This window comes from Bos taurus, chromosome 21 (assembly GCF_002263795.3).
Source record: "Bos taurus isolate L1 Dominette 01449 registration number 42190680 breed Hereford chromosome 21, ARS-UCD2.0, whole genome shotgun sequence".
In the NCBI taxonomy this organism is placed as follows: domain Eukaryota; kingdom Metazoa; phylum Chordata; class Mammalia; order Artiodactyla; family Bovidae; genus Bos; species Bos taurus.
The window spans coordinates 578266-599088 of record NC_037348.1 but is presented as its reverse complement, the minus strand read 5'-3'; the positions used below and the strand labels follow the sequence as shown (position 1 = coordinate 599088).

Below are 20823 nucleotides of genomic sequence, written 5' to 3'. Positions count from 1 at the left end.
TCGTTGTGTGTGTGTGTGTGTGTGTGTGTGTACTGCATCTTCTTCATCCATTCTTCTGTTGATGGACACTTAGGTTGCTTCAATGTCTTGGCTATTGTAAATAGTTCTGCAGTGAACATTGGGGTGCATGTACCTTTTTGAATTATGGTTTTCTCCAGATATATGCCCAGGACTGAGATTGCTGAATCATATGGCAACTCTATATTTAGTTTTTATAGCAACCTCTATAGAGTTTTCTACAGTGGGTGTACCTCGTTGCATTCCATAAGCAGTGTAGAAGGATTCCCTTTTCTCCACACTCTCTCCAGCATTTATTATTTGTGTATTTTTTGAAGGTGGCTATTCTGATTGGTGTGAAATGATACCTTATTATAGTATTTCTGCATTTCTATAATAATTAGTGATGTGGAGCATCCTTTCTGAGCATCCCTAATGTGCTTTTTGGTTGTCTGTAGGTGTTCCTTACAGAAATGTGTATTTAGATCTTATACTCATTTTTTTGATCAGGTTGTTTGCTTTTTGATATTGAGTTCTTTGAGCTGTTTGAATATGTTGGAGATTAATACCTTGTCAATTGCATCATTTGCAAATATTCTGTGGGTTGTGGTCTGTCTTGTTTACAATTTCCTGCACTGTGCAAAAGCTTTTATGTTTAATTATATCCCATTTGCTTATTTCTGTTTTTATTTTCATTACTCTAAGAGGTGGATGAAAAAAGATCCTGCTGTAATTTATGTCAGAGTGTGTTCTGCCTGTATTCTCCTCTGAGTTTTACAGGACCTGTCTTATATTTAGGTATTTATTCCATTTTGAGTTTATTTTTATGTATGATGTTAGGGAGCATTCTAATTTCCTTCTTATACATGTAGCTGTTGAGTTTTCTCAGCACCAATATTGAAGGGGCTGTCTTTTCTCCTTTGTATAGTCTTGCCTCCTTTATCCTAGATTAATTGACCACAGGTACGTAAGTAGGTTTCTCTCTGGACTTTCTGTCTCGTTATATTGATCATTCAATATATTTCTGTTTTTGTGCTAGTACTGTGTTTTGATTACTGAAGCTTGCAGAGTAGTCTGCAGTCAGGGTACCTGATTCTGTCAGCTCTTGCTTTTCTTTCTCAAGATTGCTTTGTCTATTTGGGGTCTTTTGTTTCCATACACACTGTAAAATTTTTTGTTCCAGTTATATGAAAAATGCCATTGGTAATTTGATAGAAATTGCACTTAATCTATAGATTGCTTTGGATACTATAGTTATTTTGACAGTTATACAGTTATAATGTCACTTTCATTTCTATATTTCAGTTTCCTCTCTTTCCTTCTTAGTTTAGGTAAGGGTTTATTGATATTGTTTGTTTCTTTCAGGAAATGAACTTACAGTTCTTGCATATGAGCACTGGGCTGGCACACCAGGCCTCTGTGTGCATGGGCAATGTGTTTAGAGGTGTTGCTTAGCGACGATCATCCTGGGATGAAAGCTTCCAAACCGTTGAGCTTCCCAGCTTGGAGGTTGTGGCAGATGGCTCTGGCTTACCTGTAGTGCTCGTGTTGGGTTTAGGGGACTGTGAAGAGCCAAGGGAGAGGTGAGATGTGTTTGGAGTCCGTAGGCTCTGCGATGAAGAAGAGTTTTGGCTTCAGGAGTAAGAACGGTGTGTCGCCCTTTGGCTCCTCCATCAACCCGGTGAGAGACAGCGGTCATGGAATCAACTTCCAGCCAGGATACCGCATCCGAGACAAAGTCCTCAGAAAGATCCACGAAGCTGCCATTGTGGGCAACGTAGCCAAAGTGCAGCATGTACTGTTGTTTGGAAAAAATGGCCTGAACGACGGAAAAGATGAACAGGTAAGCGGGGTGGAAGGGCCTGGCAGAGATCCCTCCTGTGAGTTTCCCTTCCAAGGCTCCTGGATACCTTCCTGGGATCCAGCACCCCACAGACTCTATAGGCAGCAAAAATCCTTAGTTGGTTTTGGACCCACTTATAATTCTCCTTATAGAGCTTTACTGATAGTTTTGAAGTCTTTTAACTGAATGTCGGTAATCACAGAAATGAAATGAAACATGAATAGCATCTGTTTTTCCTTTCTTCCTCCTACTTTTTATTTGCATGGGTTACCATGATGTACTCATGAGTAAAAACTCTCAAATTATATAGCCTTCAAGAAATCTTCTGAACCTTTTGGCTCTCACATTTTTTCTCATGTGATTTATGAAAGCACTTCTTCATGGATCACCTATTGTGGATCATGGCAGTGGACAGATTTCTGCTGTTGTCAATATCTTATTTTTAATGTACATTTTTTATACCGTAAGTTTATATAGTACAGAAAACTGCATAGTGAGCAAAATAATTCCCATGTCAAATCAACTTCTGGATTAAAAATACAATTCAATATCCATTTTATATAAGTGTACACTTAGGTATATGTGTTCTTTGCTGAAGGACCTTAGAAGACAGCTTTGAAGCAGGAAGCTGGCTGTGTCCTTGAATAGAAAGACATTTTCTTAGGATGTATGGTCTTTCTATATTTAAAGCAAATCAACATTTCATAATTTTAAAGATTTTGGGTTACATATGCTGTCTTTAATTGTTGTGATGAAATTAAAAGTTTTGTATAGTAGAGGAAGATTTGCCCTTCTAGATATCAAAATGTGCTATAAGTGCCCACAAATGTTCATTTACTAACAACTGAAAAGATAGATAAATGAATGGAACAGAATGCCCAAACACCCAAATGTATGTAAAACTTTAGAACTTGAAAATGATGACCTTTTCTGTTAGAAATGATAAACTGTGTGTAGATGGTGGAGAAATAACCTGGTAAAAGAGAAAAGTAACTCAATTTTTATCTCACCAAAAAGTTTCAGATAGAGTATGGATCAAACATTTCAAATATGCACAGTGAGAAAAGTGCCAGAATAAAACTCAGGTTCCTATTTATACATTTTTTATCTGTGGACAGAGACTTTTTTTTTTTTTTTCTATTTCTACTGTTTCTTAACCTTATTTTTTTTTAAATTGGAGAATAATTGTTTTACAATGTTGTGTTGTTTTCTGCTGTATAACATCATAAATCAGTTGTAAGTGTACACATAGCCCCTTCATTATGAGCCTCCCTCCCACCCCAAAGACCTTTCTAAGAATGATTTCAAAAGTAAGAATTCTGGAGTTTCCTGGATTTCAGCACACACACACACACACACACACACACACACACACACACACACAACAAAAAGAAATCTGGATGTTGATTTAACATTTTAACAACACAAAAAATTTAAAACTCTTTGTAGATCAAGCTGTCTATAGGCAAGTCGGATTACCAGACAGGGCTTGTCTTTTTGGCACTAATAGGAAAGTGGCACAGATAAAAATGATTTCTCACTTTCAATTTTTTTTTAGAATTTGTTTTGAGGATTGATATTTTCTGACAGCTTTCAGCCTTTTCAGAAGTCAAGGGAATCTAGGGAGTTCCTTGGTCATCCATGGTTAAGATTCACTGCTGTGGGCCCAGGGTTCGATACCTGGTGGGGAAACTAAAATCCTGCCAGCTGCTGGGATGTATTGTACAACACGGGGAACATAGCAAATACCATATAATAACTTTAAATGGAGTATGATTTATAAAAATTGTGAATCACAATGTTGTGTACCTGTAATATATAATAATATGTAATATGCATCATCTATATTTTAATTAAAAAGAAGCAACTGTAGACAAAAGACCTTATGGTAATTAGATCAACAGGAAAAATGAGAAATGAGCAAACAAAAATGCTACCAATTATAGTTGTACAGACATTGTGAATTATAAATTTCATTCCAATGTCAGAGACGTTAAAATGTCAGAAAATGAACATATTAGAATCACTGAAGCACAGTGTTGTCTCTAATCCTCAAAATGTATCTGCAAAGGAGGTATGATATCCTTTGACTTCATTGAGATGTTGTCCTTGTAAAAAAGTAGTAATAGTAATAAGTATGATTATATTACCTAACAGTTACTGAGCTGTTACCTGTGCCAGAAATGGTTCTAAACTCTTTGCATGGATCTCATTTAAGCATCGCAGTGCTGTCCTGTGAGAGAACTACTTCTCTCTCTCCATTTTGTTGATGAGGAAATTGAGGCACAGAGAGGCTGAGTGACAGCTAAGTGACAGAATGAAAGTCAAATTCAAATCCAAGTTGAGCTGAATCTCAAGGTCATGGTCATTGTATTCAAGTAAATTTTCTTTCATTACTGTGTTAAGAAGAGCTAATGCTAATGTATAATGTTCTTTCTTTCTCCAGAAGGAAACGAAATATTTGTTTTAGAGAGGGATAGGAACAGCATACTACTGAATGTTTTCAATCACAGGAACAGTTGTTTGTTTTGAAACAGTAACACTACAGTTTCCTGAAAACTCCTCTTGCTTTCATAGGACTGCCCTCCACTTGGCCTGTGCCAATGGCCATTCAGTGATGGTCACTCTGCTCCTGGAGAGAAAATGCCTACTTAACCTCTGTGATGATGAAAACAGGACAGCGCTGATGAAGGTATGGGGCAGTGAACCATGTCCACACGAGGTGGGTGTGATTTAACTACTGAGACTAAAAGTGAATTCATCTCATTTAGATAAAGCAAACCGGTGAAGCTTGTGGACTGTTTACTTTGAATTCCTAGAATTTACACTCTGTTTCTTGGCGCAACACTGACACGCCATAGAATGCCAAGAAGAGGAGTGTGCGACCCTTCTGCTGGAGCATGGTGCCAACCCAAATGTCATGGACGTCTGTGAGAACACCGCTCTCCACTACGCTGTCTTTTGCCAGAATATATCACTCACAGCAAAGCTGCTTTCCTGTGACGCCAATATAGAAGCCATGAACAAGGTATATCTCAACTAACTTTATTTACAAAATATTTGCAAAGCATTTTTTTAAACTAGAAGTGTTTTATTTCTAACTATGTAAATAGGTAAACGGAATAGTGTCCAACAAGCCCTGTTACCATGGAAACAACTCCAAAGCCACTGCAAGGGGTGGGGGAAAATGTTGGAGCCCACAGAGAGGGCAAAGCTCTGTCTCCCAGCCAGCTGTATACCTCAGAAGGAAGATTTCCCATCAGACCATGCCCGGGAGTTGGTGGTAGGCTCGGAGCCCACAGATGATGAAGGCCTGGGGAGAGTGAAGCAATGTGAGGAGTGGCTGCTTCCAGGGGCTCAAAGAATGGGTGCCCCTGGGGGTGGGTTGGAGGAGGAAGGAGACCCAGTGCCCATGAGGGGCAGCCCGGTGAGTGCAAGTGGGCCTGGGAGGCAGCAAGCCTGGAGCCCTGAGCCCTCCAGGACCCCGGTTCTGAGATCCGGCCAAGAGGGTCAGGTCATGTTTGACTCCCAGCAAGGGCATTCACTGGTGCTGGTGACTGCTTGGTTCATGATGTACACCTCAGGGTCTCCTGCGCTCAGCCCCAGGACCTGCTCAGCGGGGTTGCAGCTATGCATGTGGAGCTAGTGATGGTGTAGCCGCCCCTCCTGCTTTCTCCAGGACGCACGTGACGTCCTGCAGCTGCAGCCCCACCAGGAACTCCCTCCACTCTCATAGGTGGGCTCAGTTTTCCATCTTTGGAAGCTCCAGCCTTCCCTGAGTGAAAGTATTTTGAAGGAACCAAACTAGGATTTCACTTTAAATCATGATATTTCTCAAGCATTAGAGAGTAAAGCATTCCTTTATGTGTTTATTGCTGGTATTTGTGATAACACTGCACTTGTTAAGTAAAACATTTTCCAAATATTTTACCCCAGTTTTTGTTTTTTTTGTAATCAGTCTAAAATAACACAGTAAAGCAAAAGTTGTCTCAGTAGACTTTGTCTTAAAATTCAAACATAACGAAAGCATTTTACAACATATTAGAAATCTTGCTGCTGTTCACAAATTCCCGTCTTATGAAAAATGGTTTATATAAACACAGTTTCTCTCTCATTGCCCAAGTCTTAATAAGTTAAAAGGAAAGGAAAAGGAGCAAGCAAGTGAAAAGTGCAAGTCAAGCTGGAATTTTGGCAGTTGGGAAATGCCAAGAAGAGGATTTATTTATTTTAATATTTATTTATTTGGCTGAGCTGGGCTTCATTTCAGCATGTAGGATCTAGTTTTCTGACCAGGGGTCGAACCCAGGCCCTCTTTCCTGGGAGCACTGAGACCCAGCCATGGGACCACCATGGAAGTCCTGAGATTTTGGTTTGTGCTTTTTATTTCCTTCAGTTTATATATTTCTTATATGCTTTTCAGTTTTCAGGGATAATAGTTGTTATTTTGAAAAACAGTGTGAGTGAATTGTAACTTGCCTAGGTGCCAGTTTTAAGAGGACTCTGATCAAAACAGACTGACAGTGAACAGGTGGTGATTTGGTGGGAATTAAGAAAGAAGAACAAATAACTACTTGATATTATCCTATTCTGGCAGAACCATCCACTTAGATAAGAGTCTAGACTCTACTCTCCCATCTAGAATATCTTGATGGGAAGGAAGTAAGGGGGTTATAAATAATGAGATCAGGTTGCCTTTTGGGTTTACTAGACCCTATTCTACCACTGTTTACCCAGGAAATTTTTTAAAATTGCAGTTTTGATGACTCTTGCCTCTTACACTTTTCTTTTTTATTCAAACCTTCACGTAAGAGAAGGAATTGGCCATGTGAGTAAGAGATGAGACTGGAGTGGTTGCTGCACTAATTCTCAGCTATATTCTGCTGGTGAACCACAGTTATTTGGGAAAACTTATTTTAAAAATGTATAAGCCTAGGCTGTTTGCTGTAGATTTTGACTGAGTAAATCGAGGAACGCATGGACGTGTGTATTTAGAACTATTCCCTTGAGATTCTGATCTAGTCCTTGATGGATAACTATGGAGTGAATACATGTAATTTCTAAATGCACCCTTCACAACAGAAAGTAGTCTCCTGAAGCGTTGGAGTTTGATCAATGCTAGCTACTTCCATCAGCTCCCTCCTTTCCAACAATATTAGCCTGACTTTTTCTCTGCCCCTGTGCTTGAGACATTAAAAGGAGTATCTTTGGCAATATCTATAGGCTTGAACAATAACTTCTTTTCCTTCCAACCACTCATCATTCAGTGACACTCTGAGAGTCTTTAGCGATTTGCTCATGGTGAAGTCACTTCGTATGTAGAGTCTGACCCTTTAAGGATTTTGCACCTTCATTTATCATCCAGGTCATTAGGTCAACAGATGTTTGTTACCAACAGGGTTTTCCTGACTGCAGTAATAGTAACTCATGAGCCTTTTTTGGTGCCAGCTGCAGGACAGACTCTTGCAGTGTGTCTGTTAGAATTGCTGATCCCTGGCATAAGCAGATGAGAGCTTTAAAACCCGTGAAGTTAGTAACAGTACAGAGGGGGATTGTTTTAAGCATTTATTTTCAGCAGGCTTGGAAACTCATGATCCATTTTATTAACAATCTAGAAGAATTCTAGAGATAGATTGTAGTTTGAACAGGCAGTGGAAACATTCTTGACTGTGAATTATGAGTCTTTTTAAAAGACTTTATGTTTAATTGAATTATGAGTCTTAATAGCCTTATTTATTACATATTGGGACCCAATTTTTATTTTGTGAAACATATGATACTAAAGAAAGGAAATGTTTCACATACAAATATTTGCTTTATACCTACCTGTTTGGAAACAGCAAACATAAAACCAAAAGTGGGCCATAACCCAAACATGGCCCTTGGATATGTTTAGTTTACCTCCATACATTGAGTCAACATTTCAAATTTAGGAGGCTCTTGCAGAAGGACCAAATCTGGACTCCCTTGAGCCTATCCTACTGTTTGGTCTGCGTGCAGAGGCCACCCCTTCTATGTGGGACATGTGTTTTCAGGGTTACCAGTCTCACCTGGCTTTTTCACTTACTCACGTCATCAGCTTTCCGTCCATAAGCATTTGAGTTTCCAATTTTTGATTGATAGTTTATTTTGATAAATATTTGAAGGTTTTTAAAGACAACCTAATTAATCTATAATTGATTTCATATTTAAAAAAATCTCTTAAGAATGGGATTGAATTTTTCAAATTAGAATTTTTAAGTTGGTTGTGGCAGTTTCACACTGAATAACTCTCACAAACACACAAGATTATAAGAGACAGTGCAGGGAGAGCTGGTGGAAGAGCAACTCCCCGAGAAAATGTTGAGCATGTATTCATTGGTAACTTTATGTTGCAGTCTTTAACTAAGAGCAGTAAAGCAAGACAGACACCAGAACTCTAGGATTTTGGAAGCTTCCTCCTGGTGGTCTGGAGGTAATCACATGAGAGTCATCAAGAAGGGTCTTTGAAGATAAGGTGGGGAGGGTGCTCATTCTGCATGCAGTTAGTATCTAGCTAATGCTGACCTCTCAGCCAGAATATCTAACTTAAGGAAGGGCAGTGGAAAGAGCAAGCAAGGAAGAGAGAATGAATAAGATTAAATTCCAGGAGACATTTCTGAGAAAACAGTAAAACAGGGTTCCCACAGTTGACTTTTTGAAAGAGAAAAAAAAAAAAGTTTCTCTCTTTGCATGTTCATGTAGAGAATAATATTTCAACTGGAATGTCTGTAAACCTTTTGAGTTTACTCATGGTCATCCTTGGATAGGTTATGCATGCTACAGATAGTATTATATATTTCTGCCTCAGCATTGTCCCTAAAATATTCAGTTGATACAGTAGCTAAATGATACCCGCTCCCGTACCTGCATTGGGAGCTTGACACTTAGCCACTGGACCACTAGGGAAAGCCCAGGGGAGGAACATATTAAAGAGAAAGAAGGTGCACAGGGCAATGAGGAGGGGGCTCTCTTTCATTTACTCTGACTTTTATTTTTAAGTTCAGAGAATGTATTGCATGATTTTAATTTCAGTTTAGAAATAGGTTAACTGTGTACATTAGAAATGGTTTTCCCTGTTTTACAGGATGACCTGACACCACTGTTACTTGTGATATGTGAAAGGAGAGAGCAAATGGTGGAGTTTTTAGTAAATAAAAAAGCAAATATAAATGCGGTTGATAAGATGAAAAGGTACTGTTTTTCTTTTTCTTTTTAAAACCCTTAGTGCTGGATGCTTGGGGCTGGTGCACTGGGACGACCCAGAGGGATGGTATGGGGAGGGAGCAGGGAGGAGGGTTCAGGATGGGGAACACATGTATACCTGTGGCGGATCCATTTCGATATTTGGCAAAACTAATACAATATTGTAAAGTTTAAAAATAAAATAAAATAAAAAAAACCCTTAGTGCTGTTCTAGGATGGTAATATCAAGATTAAATGAATAAGCGGATTCATTTGTGATCAACGCATCATCACTTAGGTAGAAAATCAATTATTATGACTGGGTATCATGAACAATATATAGCAGGATTCATATTCCTTTATAATATTGACCAATGTCATATTCAACCTCTTTTTGTTTGGTTGGTTGATCTTGTAATAGCTGAGGGATTTCAAATTAGTTTTATTAGCTTTGTGAAATATGGATTCTGCTTTTTAGTTTACCTCATGACAGTATCAAGTTTCTTAATTCTTTTAAAAGAATTCTTTAACCTCTACTCTGTATGTATATACTTTTATAAGATGCATAGTAAACCTAAAAGACTTGATTTTGTCTTTTGGATAACTCTTTGTTTTAAATTACTGTGTTTGAAGAATGCCGATGTTACTAGGTTGCAAAAGAGTCAGATACAACATAGCGACTAAATAACAACAGCCACAAAAAGGTGATTATTACTCACGGTCACCTGATCCTGCAGGCTCATCAGTTTTTATCCTTTCTCATTTTAGTACATTTTGATATTTCCATTTTTAATGCAGGTAGAAGCAAGAAAGATAGCTTTGATCAGATAAACAGTTCCTTTAACAAAGACAAGTCAGAGGTGAATGATACAGATGAAAATGATGGGCTTTAGATTCAGGCTAGGTTCAATTCCTAGGTTTCCTACTGATTAGGGTTATCATCAGCAAATAAGTTTCCTGGTACAAAAGGCAAATAGTAATGCATCTTTCAAAGGTGCCTGTGTGTAAGAAAGATTTTATATATGGTATTTCATTTTAACACCTAGCACACGATTGTCCACATCATTAACTGCCACCATGATTGTTTTTATTCCCATTATTATCAATATTTTTTTATTTAAACCTGCAAGTAGCCTTTCCTTAACCCAACCTCTAGCTGACTTTGAAGCCGAATATATCAGACTAAGGAGGAAATAGGGAATTTATCCCTTCAATAGTCATCTGCCTCAGATAAGTGACCTCAGCATCATTTCTTGTCCATCAAGGACTTTATTATTATTTTTACAAAACATTTATTTATTTGGCTACATGGGGTCCTAGTTGTAGGAACTCTTAGCTGCAGCATATGGAATCAAGTTCCCTGACCAGGGATGGAACCTAGGCTCCCTGCATTGGGAGCCTGGAGTCTTATCCACTGGCCCACCAGGGAAGTCCCCAACAGGGACTTTTGAAATAGTAAGTGCTGCTACCTGGCATCCCAGTGGGACAGGAGGCTTCTTTTCTGTCCCTTCATTTTAGCCTTGGAGGTAATTTGCAAAGATGCACACTTGAGCCTCTAAATGGTCAGTTCTTCATGAAAGGGCAAGGCGTTCACTTGGTAAAGCATCTCAAATTAACTGTTTAAGTCAACTCAACTTCCTGAGGCTGAAGTCATCTCTGTTGTTTTAGAACAGCCCTCATGCTTGCTGTCAAGTATGAATCAACAAATGTTGTCAGACTTCTTCTTCAACAAGGTGCTGACATCTTTTCTCAAGATGTTTTTGGATGGACTGCAGAAGAATATGCTGTTATCAGTGGTTTTAATATGTAAGTGTTCACATTAAAATGCCAGTTCTCACTAAACTGCAGCCAAAAATAATTTTAACTGTTACTTGCTACATGACCAGTGAGAGCTCCAGTTTGGTGCAGGCGGTTTGGAGAATGGTGGTGAGATGTTTCCCCTCAGGAGCTGAAAGCCAAGCAAAGGCCAATTAGTTACTCTTGGCTGTGGGTTTGGGATGCTTTATCTCAGGACATGTAGACCTTGATCCTTAGAAAGCTTGACATTAGCTATTTCATTCCAAGTGTGACCTCTTGGTATGGCGTATGAACAGTGCCACAGTTGTGATATTTCTACCTAGTTCTTTGGATCTTGAAATATTTATTTCAGCAGCAAATCCTTTTTTCCCTTGAGGGTTTGCTTGTCTATACGCTTTCACTTGAATTTTCCAAGAACCCAGAGAATTCCCTAAGATCAACGAGACAGTCCTCTTCCACAAGTCATTTGGAGGGGAGAAAATAGTTCCTTCTCAGCATTCTGTTTCTTGCACTGATTCTACTGCTGCAGCACTGCTGCTACAGCTGGTCTTGATAAGGTCTCCTTGGCAGCTGGATCTGGAGTCTGGATGTGGTTCTATAAAGACCTTTAATAAAATCATTTTAAAAGGAAAAACAACAACAACAACAACTCATCCTGCAGTGGGCTCATGATTGACCTTTGCTCCCAGGCTGCCCCTCTGGGTCCAGGTTCCCCAGCCTTTAAGGTGATGCACATGTCTACTTCAGAGTGAGAGCTCCTTTGTTCTCATATGTACGCTTGTCGCTCAGTTACTGTTGCAAACAAAGCTCCAGCACCCAATTCAGGCATCTGGGCCGCCTAGCTTCCCCCCTCACTCAGAGACCTTATGTGGAGCCCACGTGGAAGCCTAGATAGTCACGATGAGGTGCCCTTGAGGCTCTTATTTGTCTTTTCTGCTAGCAGATGTCAGTGGGGGCCCTTTTAGGCTGTCAAAGAGGGTCAGGTGCTCCTGCAGGGATTGAGCAGACTTCCCTTTCTCCTTTGTATCTAGATTTGAACCTCAAGGTGGATTTCTGTCCTGTGGCGGCACTTTTTCTTAGGTCACAGGTTCCCTGTCATCCTTCCCAGAGTAGTGGGTGCCAACTTGCCTGAAATTCCCTAATTATGCTTGGCCCCTCATGGGATCTGTTTCCTGTAATAATGAAAAATTTCCAACGGACTTCTGTCTGCCTCCACCTTAAATGTTTTCAGAATCTGCCCCATAAGGAACCAATTCAGCAGAAATCCCTAAATCTCAAATAAGATAGTTGGAATTCAGAGAGGTAAGCCCTGTCTAGAACTTGCCAGTACCCAGTGTAAGAGTAGGGATATGTCTTCCAAGTGAATTGGAGAGGAACATGGAGATTAAACATCATTGTCAGAAAGATCTGCTGGTTCAGAGTTTGAGAAGATAGAGAAGGAAGAGTAGTGGTCCAGGCCAGGTCTTGATTGTGATTAGTTTTCTGCTCTTGGTGTAATTAGCTGCAATAATGGGGGATCATTATGTTCTCTAATGTAGTGAATTCATATGTTATAAATAAATTTAGGTACACATTATCTAAAAGCGGAGATTCCCTAAATTACAAACCACAAAGAACATCTAATCACCAGAATTAATAACAGTTTCATGCAACACTTGAATGTGAAACGTATGAAAAAGCACACATTGGGATTTACTTGGAATTCCAAAGTAGTTACAGCAATAAAGTTGAAGATGAAATTATTCCACTATTTGACTGTTTCTGCAAGCATTTTGGGGGTATATTATCTCATTACATCCTATTAATCCTCTTGTGAAATAAGGTAGTAATATCCCAGTTGTGTAGAGGAAGACTTTGAACAGAAGAGAAACAACTCCTCCAGGAACAAAGAGCAGTTGGTTATAGAGGTAGGATTTGCAAGCTCAAGAGATTTTCCGTATGTCAAGCTAAATCTAGTTAATTATTGGAGCTGTACTGTCCTGAGTTCATGACTACTTCATCTTCCTTTTCTTTCTCCTTTCAGTTCAGTTGCTCAGTCGTGTTTGACTCTTTGGGACCCCGTGAACCACAGCATGCCAGGCCTCCCTGTCTGTCACCAACTCCCAGAGTTTACCCAAAATCATGTCCATTGAATCAGTGATGCCATCCAACCATCTCATCCTCTGTTGTCCCCTTCTCCTCCTGCCTTCAATCTTTCCCAGCATCAGGGTCTTTCAAATGAGTCTGCTCTTCGCATCAGGTGACCAAAATATTGGAGTTTCAGCTTCAACATCAGTTCTTCCAATGAACACCCAGGACTGATTTCCTTTAGGATGGACTGATTGGATCTCCTTGCAGTCCAAGGGACTCTCAAGAGTCTTTTCCAAGACCGCAGTTCAGAAGCATCAATTCTTCTGTGCTCAGCTTTCTTTATAGTCCAACTCTCACATCCATACACGACTACTGGAAAAACCATAACCTTGACTAGACGGACCTATGTTGAGAAAGTAATGTCTCTGCTTTTTAATATGCTAAGTTGGTCTAACTTTCTTTCCAAGGATTAAGCATGTTTTAATTTCTTGGCTGCAATCACCAACTGCAGTGATTTTGGAGCCCCAAAAAGCAAAGTAAGTCACTGTTTCCCCATCTATTTGCCATGAAGTGATGGGACCAGATGCCATGATCTTCGTTTTCTGAATGTTGAGCTTTAAGCCAACTTTTTCACTCTCTTCTTTCACTTTCATCAAGAGGCTTTTTAGTTTTTCACTTTCTGCCATAGGGTGGTGTCATCTGCATATCTGAGGTTATTGATATTTCTCCCAGCAATCTTGATGCCAGCTTGTGCTTCATCCAGCCCAGTGTTTCTCATAATGTACTCTGCATATAAGTTAAATAAGCAGGGTGAAAATATACCTTTACTTTCTCCTTTACTACATGCTAAATAAAAGTTTATAGAACTTAGAAACTTGAAATGTATGTGACAATTGAAGTTTTCATATCTCTGACATTGTCTGAAATGATCTAAGAATTTGGTAGTTGTTTTTCATATCAGTGTTAAAATATTTATCGCATTTTTAATACATAGCTTTCACCAACTGATTTCTGAATATAAAGAAAAGAGATCTAAATCTTCTCCTGACAATAGCAACCCAGGTATGTCATCTGATACCGAATTACTCTCGGTGATTCTACCATAGATAAAGTAGGAATGAGGAAGTTTCAATAATGAAAGAACTATGAAAAAATTAGTGTAAATTGCATGTGTATTTTATTTTTTTAATTAATTTCTTTATACTCTAGTATTCAGAATTCTTTAAAAAGTTAATTGTAGGTGATTTAACATCAAAGACATTATTGTCTGAAAAGAAATCCATCTCTTTAATATGGCCCCTAAAGTCCTATATTAGATCTTTGTGTAAATCAGAAAAAAAATTTAAGTGAGTATAATGTATATTTCATCTATAGTCATAGTACAGCAGATTGGATGTCTTATGAAAGTGAACTTTCATTTTTAGAAATCGTTTACATTTAGTGAATGAATAGTTAGTAGTTACTGTGTAGTGATTAGTTTCACTAAAATAGTTACCATCATTAAACCTGGGAACTTGAATAATCCCTTCCTGGTAGGATAAGAAATGATAAACAATAACTGCAAAGCTGAGGCAGTGTGCAGCATAGTAGTGAGAGATTATTTCTGAAAGATACCTACCAATTGTACAGAAGGCAGAAAAGCAATGCCTGGTTGAGAACCAGTTATTTTGCCTATTGTACCAACAGGTCTAGATTACCAACTTCAATCCTTACAGATCTAGAGAGAGTGAGATAGGTTGACTTCATTAGGATCAGATATTTTCTTTTGTGTGTTGGACAATTGTCGTGAGAGTATAGTTTTGTAAGAACAAGATGTTCTCTTGCCATCAATTAAAAGATTATCATAATAGATATTCAAATAGAACAACTTGGGACTCTGCAGGTTCTAATAAAAGCACAAAAATACTTTGCATTAACAAAAACAGCATTAGGTCCACAGGATGTGGCATTTAGCACATTGTACAGGGTGTCCAAGGATACCTTTAATTGAGTAGACCTCTATCTAATCAAAGGGGGCTTCCCAGGTGGCTCAGTAGTAAAGAATCCACCCGCCAATGCAGGAGATACGGCTTGATCCCTGTGTCGGGAAGATCCCGTGGAGAAGAAAGTGGCAACCCACTCCCATACTCTTGCCTGGGAAATCCCATGGACAGAAGGGCCTGGTGAGCTGTAGTCCATGGTATCACAAGAGTCAGACACCATTTGGTGACTGAACAACAAAAACATCTATCAAAGTACTATAGATTGGTTTATTACACTAGTCAGGGGAGATACAGAGATGACAGTATCTTGGTCTTCAATATGCTCAGAATAGCATTTTTCTCTGGTTAATTTCTATATTTTTCTACAGAAAATTTTCAAAGAAAACATGCTTATTTACTTGTTCACTAAACAGAAATTTCAAGTGTCTTTTAAGTACTAAGCATTGTTCTGATGTCACAGAGTGCAAACATTTAAAAATCACTGCCCTTGCTCTCCTTGCTCAAGCTTGCAGTGCTCCTCTCCCCGTGGAGTCACTGCATGTGAGTCATCCCTCCAGCATCAGATCATGACGACCCTGGGAAATGTTGTCCAACAGCACCAGAGTCCGTGGCTCCCTCCATCCTTCCCTCCCTCCCCTTGTTCATCAGCTTAGAATGTGATAATGTATGCCTTCCAAGCTGAAAAAGCATGATTTCTATAAACATTTGCTACATAATGGGAAGGACTGATATAATGATATCCCTCAAGAGTACACAGCACTCTTTGGACCATCCTGCTCTGTGTGGTCCAGATACTCTTGAGCAATGGAAGGAGATAGTCCCAAGAGATTCTTTTTAAACATGTTAGTATATATACACACAGAAGCTGAACTTTTTTAAAAAGTTCCATACACACACACACACACACACAAACAGAAGCTGAACTTTTTAAAAAATATATAGGGAACTTTTTTAAAAAGTTCAGCTTCTATGTACCCTACTTCATGCTCACCACTACAAGTCTAGTCCACATTCTCATCACTGAATTGAGCCTCTTTACCCGTTTGCCCTCTCCCACCTTCCTTTCAAGAGATTGTCCTTTCTAAACTTGGAATCACTACATCTTTCATATTTCTCTTGACTTTGGAAAGACGGCCAGGAAGAGAAGACTTTTGTTTCCAATGTTTTACCTTGCTCTGAGGTTCAGTGCCTTTGACCAAGCTTCCCTGTGATAGGGCATTTTCATTGTGAACTAAAGAGCCAGAGATGTTGTCATGTCCCAGTAAGACACCTATAGTCTCTGTTCAGTGCTCCAGGCAATAGAAATCCAGAAATACTGTGCTGTTTAAGCATGCTATTTTCAGCTTATAGTACTTATTGTATTAATGGTATAGTATCATTTTCTGTCAGTTTCCTGGAGTTTGGTTAGGATTATGGTCATTGTAAACAGCAGTTCTTTTCTTTGTTGTTTTGTTTTGCATTTGATGACTATAAAGGGAGGGTTCTTAGGCATTAGTGGTCTACGAGTATAGTACAACCACTGTTCCCTTCCTCTAGTGTGGCCTCCAGGTGTGGTTTGAAAGGAATACTTTTAAACAAAGCCTCAGTCTTGAGGTTTTAATATTCTGTATTTTTCTTCTGTTGATTTAAAATTTATCTTGCTTTTTTCTTTAATAGTGGATGAGAGTTCTGAAGAGGACTCTTCAAGGAGGTAGGATTTTATGGATGTTTTAAATTATATGTTTAACTAAGGGAACATGGAGAAGAGAAACTAATGGTTGTTGAGTGTTCTACTCTGGGTTAGACACTGCATTACGTGCTTAACATTTGTGACCTCATAGAGTCATCACAGCAGCTTTGTAAAGTAGGTGTGTCCTACTTTTACTTAATTAGGCAATAGTTGAATTAACCCTGGTTAAAATGAGCTGACCTGTGATTTGACAATTGGCCTTCCTGGCTCCCACATCTACTCCCATGGCCCTCAGCAGAGACTGAGAAGTACCCGTGTAGCATATAAGTTAAAGATATAAATTAGTTCTTTGACTTGTGTACATTTTAAGTTTCGACATTGTGGGGAAACTCCCTGTAATCCCTTAGAGTAAAGGAGAGAAGTGGTGCCATCTCAGAAAGTGGTATCCCTGCTGACAGACCAAGACTCCTATTTTGGACGGACTCAGATTCGTCTCTGAACCTTGAACAGACAATAGAGAAGGAAAAGCCTATTCTTCCACTTTGTTTTAAGTCATCAGGTTTATTCCAGTTTGGGCAAACAAGAATTATTTCAATCCATCAATTGGATTTTCAGTTCAGCTATTAGAACTTTTAGTGAAAACAAATTATTTTTAGGCTCTGCTGATACATTGGCTGTCACTCTCTGTTATGGAAACTAAGAATGAGTGTTAACTAGACATTTCATAGGTTGGGAGAGATGGATGCAGAAATAGGTAACGAAAACCTTTTTTGGAGAATTCCCTGGGGGTGCCAGTGGTCATGTATGGATGTGAGAGTTGGACTGTGAAGAAAGCTGAGCACCGGAGAATTGATGCTTTTGAATTGTGGTGTTGGAGAAGACTCTTGAGAGTCCCTTGGACTGCAAGGAGATCCAACCAGTCCATTCTGAAGGAGATCAGCCCTGGGATTTCTTTGGAGGGAGAGAAGCTGAAGCTGAAACTCCAGTACTTTGGCCACCTCATGTGAAGTGTTGACTCATTGGAAGAGACTCTGATGCTGGGAGGGATTGGGGGCAGGAGGAGAAGGGGACGACAGAGGATGAGGTGCTGGATGGCATCACTGACTCGATGGATGTGAGTCTGAGTGAACTCCGGGAGTGGTGATGGACAGGGAGACCTGGTGTGCTGCAATTCATGGGGTTGCAAACAGTCGAACATGACTGAGTGACTGAACTGAACTGGTGGTGCAGTGGTTAAGATGGTTAGTAAGACATCTTCCAATGTAGGCAGTGTGGGTTTGATAGTCAGAGAATCTAAGATCTCACATGACCCAGGGTCAGACAGCCAAAACTTAAAATAGAAGCACCATTGGAACTAATTCAGTAAGGACTTTAAAAGTGGTCCACATCAAGAAATCTTTAAAAAAAAAAAAAAAAAAAAGCTGTTATAAAACAGGCCAGGGGAGGAACCAAGATGGCAGAGGAGTAGGATGGGGAGAACACTTTCTCCCCCACAAATTCATCAAAAGAACATTTAAACACCGAGTAAATTCCACAAAACCACTTCTGAATGCCGGCAGAGGATACCAGGCACCCAGAAAAGCAACCCAAGTCTTTGAAAGGAGGTAGGAAAAAATATAAAAGACAAAAAAAAGAGACAAAAGGGAGTCTTAAAAAGAGAAGTTTCCAAACACCAGGAAACCTTCTCACTGCCAAATCTGTGCCGAGCTTTGGAAGCATAGAGGGCAACATAACAGGGAGGAAAAATAAATAAACAATTAAAACCCACAGATTGTGAGCCCTACGGTAACTCCCCCAGCAGAGAAGCAGCGCAGACACCTGCACATGCCATTAGCAAGCAGGGGCTGGGCAGGGAGGCGTGGCGCGGGCTGCATCGCTTAGAGTAAGGACCTGGCCTGAATACCCTGAGCGCTATCTGAGCGAAATAATTTGGGCTAGCAAACCAGACTGTGGGATATCTACCATGCGAAAAGCCAGCCCTAACCTAAGACACTGCCAGGCCCGTGCACAGAACAAAGGACTGAAAAGAGATAGCCGGCTGCAGACCTTCCCCCTCCAGTGACAGGCAGCCAGAACCAGAAGAGGGCAATCGCAGCCCCAGAGAGACATTATCTATAAAACTGTAAGCAGGCTTCTTTGCTAACTAAAACTTCTTGGGGGTCTGGATGGTCAACATCTGCCTGAGAAGGTGTGCTGGTTGTACACCTAGGTAACCGAGCAGCAGAGAGGCGATAAATCACAGCAATTGTGCTCGCCAAACACCTCATCACCTGAGCTGCTTGGACCTGGGAAGGGCACAAAACGCAGGCCCAACAGAGTCTGTGCCTCTGAGAACTACCCAAGTGCCTGATCCTGAGCGGCTTGGACCTGGGAGGTGCAGGCAGCCCAGAGCCAGCCACGGATGGTTCCCGGCGGAGCAACCTAGAGCCTGAGCAGTGTGGGCAGGGAGGCTACATGCGCCGTGAGCAGGGGAGACCCAGTGTGGCTGAGGCACTGTGAGCACACACCAGTGTTATTTGTTTGCAGCATCCCTCCCTCCCTCCCCACAGCGCGACTGAACAAGTGAGCCTAAAAAAAAAAAAAAAAAAAGGCATCCTCCACCGTCCCCTTTGTGTCAGGGCGGAAACCAGACACTGAAGAGACCAGCAAACAGAAGAAGCTATAACAGAGGGAACCGCCTTGGAAGCTACAGACAATAGATTAAAACCCTGTGGTTACTACCGACTACATAGGAAGGGGCCTATAGATCTTGAGAAATATAAGTCGGACCAAGGAACTAGCCAAAAATGAACTGAACCCACAATACTCACAACAAAACCAGAGAAAGTCCTAGATATATTTTTACTATTTTTACGATCATTCTTTCTTTCTTTTTTTTTTTTTAAATTTAAGTCCTCTATTATTCCTTTAATTTTCACTTTTATAACCTATTACTTTGCAAAAAAAAAAAAAAAAGACCCCCCCCTTTTTTTTTAAAGCAAACTTCATATATATATATTTTATAATTTTTTGAACTTGTTTTTTTTTTCCTTCTTTTCTTTAACATTGTATTTTTGAAATTCCAAACTCTACTCTAGGTTTTTAATTTTAGCTTTTTGGTATTTGTTATCAATTTTGTACCTATAGTTTTTTTTTTTTTATAATTTCTGTGACTTTTGTTTGTTTGTTTGTTTGTTTCTCTTCTTCTTTTATATAACATTGTACATCTGAAATTCCAAACTCTACTCTAGATTTTTAATTTATGCTTTTTGGTATTTGATACCAATTTTGTACCTGTATTTTCTTTATAATTTTTGCGACTTTGTTTTTGTTTGTTCATTTTTTCTCTTTCTTTTCCTTCTTCTTTTCTTTAACATCGTATTTTTTAAATTCCAAACTCTACTCTAGATTTTTAATTTTTGCTTTTATGTATTTGTTACCAATTTTGTACCTTTAAGAACCCAATCTTCAGTACCCATTTTTCACTAGGGAGCGAGATTACTGGATTGACTGCTCTCTCTCTCCCTTTGGACTCTCCTTTTTCTCCACCAGGTCGCCTGTGTCTCCTCCCTAATCCCTCTCTACTCTACCCAACTCTGTGAATTTCTGTGTGTTCCAGACGATGGAGAACACTTAGGGAACTGATTACTGGCTGGATCTGTATCCCTCTTTTTCATTCCCCCCTTTTATCCTCCTGGCCACCTCTGTCTCCTTCCTCCTTATTCTCTTCTCTGTATAACTCCGTGAACATCTCTGAGCAGTCATAAGGAAGTGATTACTGGCTAGCCCACTCTCTCCTCTATTGATTCCACCTCATCTCATTCGGGTCACCTCTAACTCCCTCCTCCCTCTTCTCTTCTCCATGTAACGCTGTGAACCTCTCTGGGTGACCCTCACAGTAGAGAAACTTTTCATCTTTAATGTAGATGTTTTATTAGTGGTGCTGTATAGAAGGAGAAGTTTTGAAACTACTGTAAAAATAATACCAATAACTGGAAGCAGGAGGCTTAAGTCCAAACCCTGACTCCAGGGAACTCCTGACTCCAAGGAACATTAATTGACAGGAGCTCATCAAACGCCTCCATACCTACACTGAAACCAAGCACCACACAAGGGCCAACAAGTTCCAGGGCAAGACATACCAAGCAAATTCTCCAGCAACAAAGGAATACAGCCCTGAGCTCCAAGATACAGGCTGCCCAAAGTCACCCCAAAATAATAGACATCTCATAACTCATTACTGGACACTTCATTGCACTCCAGAGAGAAGAAATACAGCTCCACCC

At 39.8% G+C, this 20823-nt stretch overlaps 1 protein-coding gene across 1 annotated transcript; it reads left to right on the top strand.

The window, feature by feature from the left end:
- The first annotated feature begins 1612 nt into the window (after positions 1-1612).
- Positions 1613-16583, top strand: LOC112443246 (ankyrin repeat domain-containing protein 26-like). The gene is made up of 7 exons (XM_059879418.1): positions 1613-1840; positions 4059-4075; positions 4418-4539; positions 4702-4868; positions 8943-9049; positions 13902-13969; positions 16546-16583. Exons 1-7 carry the CDS (start codon positions 1613-1615, stop codon positions 16581-16583), a joined length of 747 nt encoding a protein of 248 aa, XP_059735401.1.
- The last annotated feature ends 4240 nt before the right edge of the window (positions 16584-20823 follow it).

What these genes read in the sequence shown, in the direction of transcription:
- LOC112443246 (XM_059879418.1), top strand. Translation starts at nt 1,613, where the DNA reads ATGAAGAAGAGTTTTGGCTTCAGGAGTAAGAACGGTGTGTCGCCCTTT. An exon ending in ATATAGAAGCCATGAACAAG is followed by an intron (nt 4,869 to 8,942) that starts GTATATCTCAAC and finishes CCTGTTTTACAG; the next exon opens with GATGACCTGACACCACTGTT. An exon ending in TCCTGACAATAGCAACCCAG is followed by an intron (nt 13,970 to 16,545) that starts GTATGTCATCTG and finishes TTTCTTTAATAG; the next exon opens with TGGATGAGAGTTCTGAAGAG.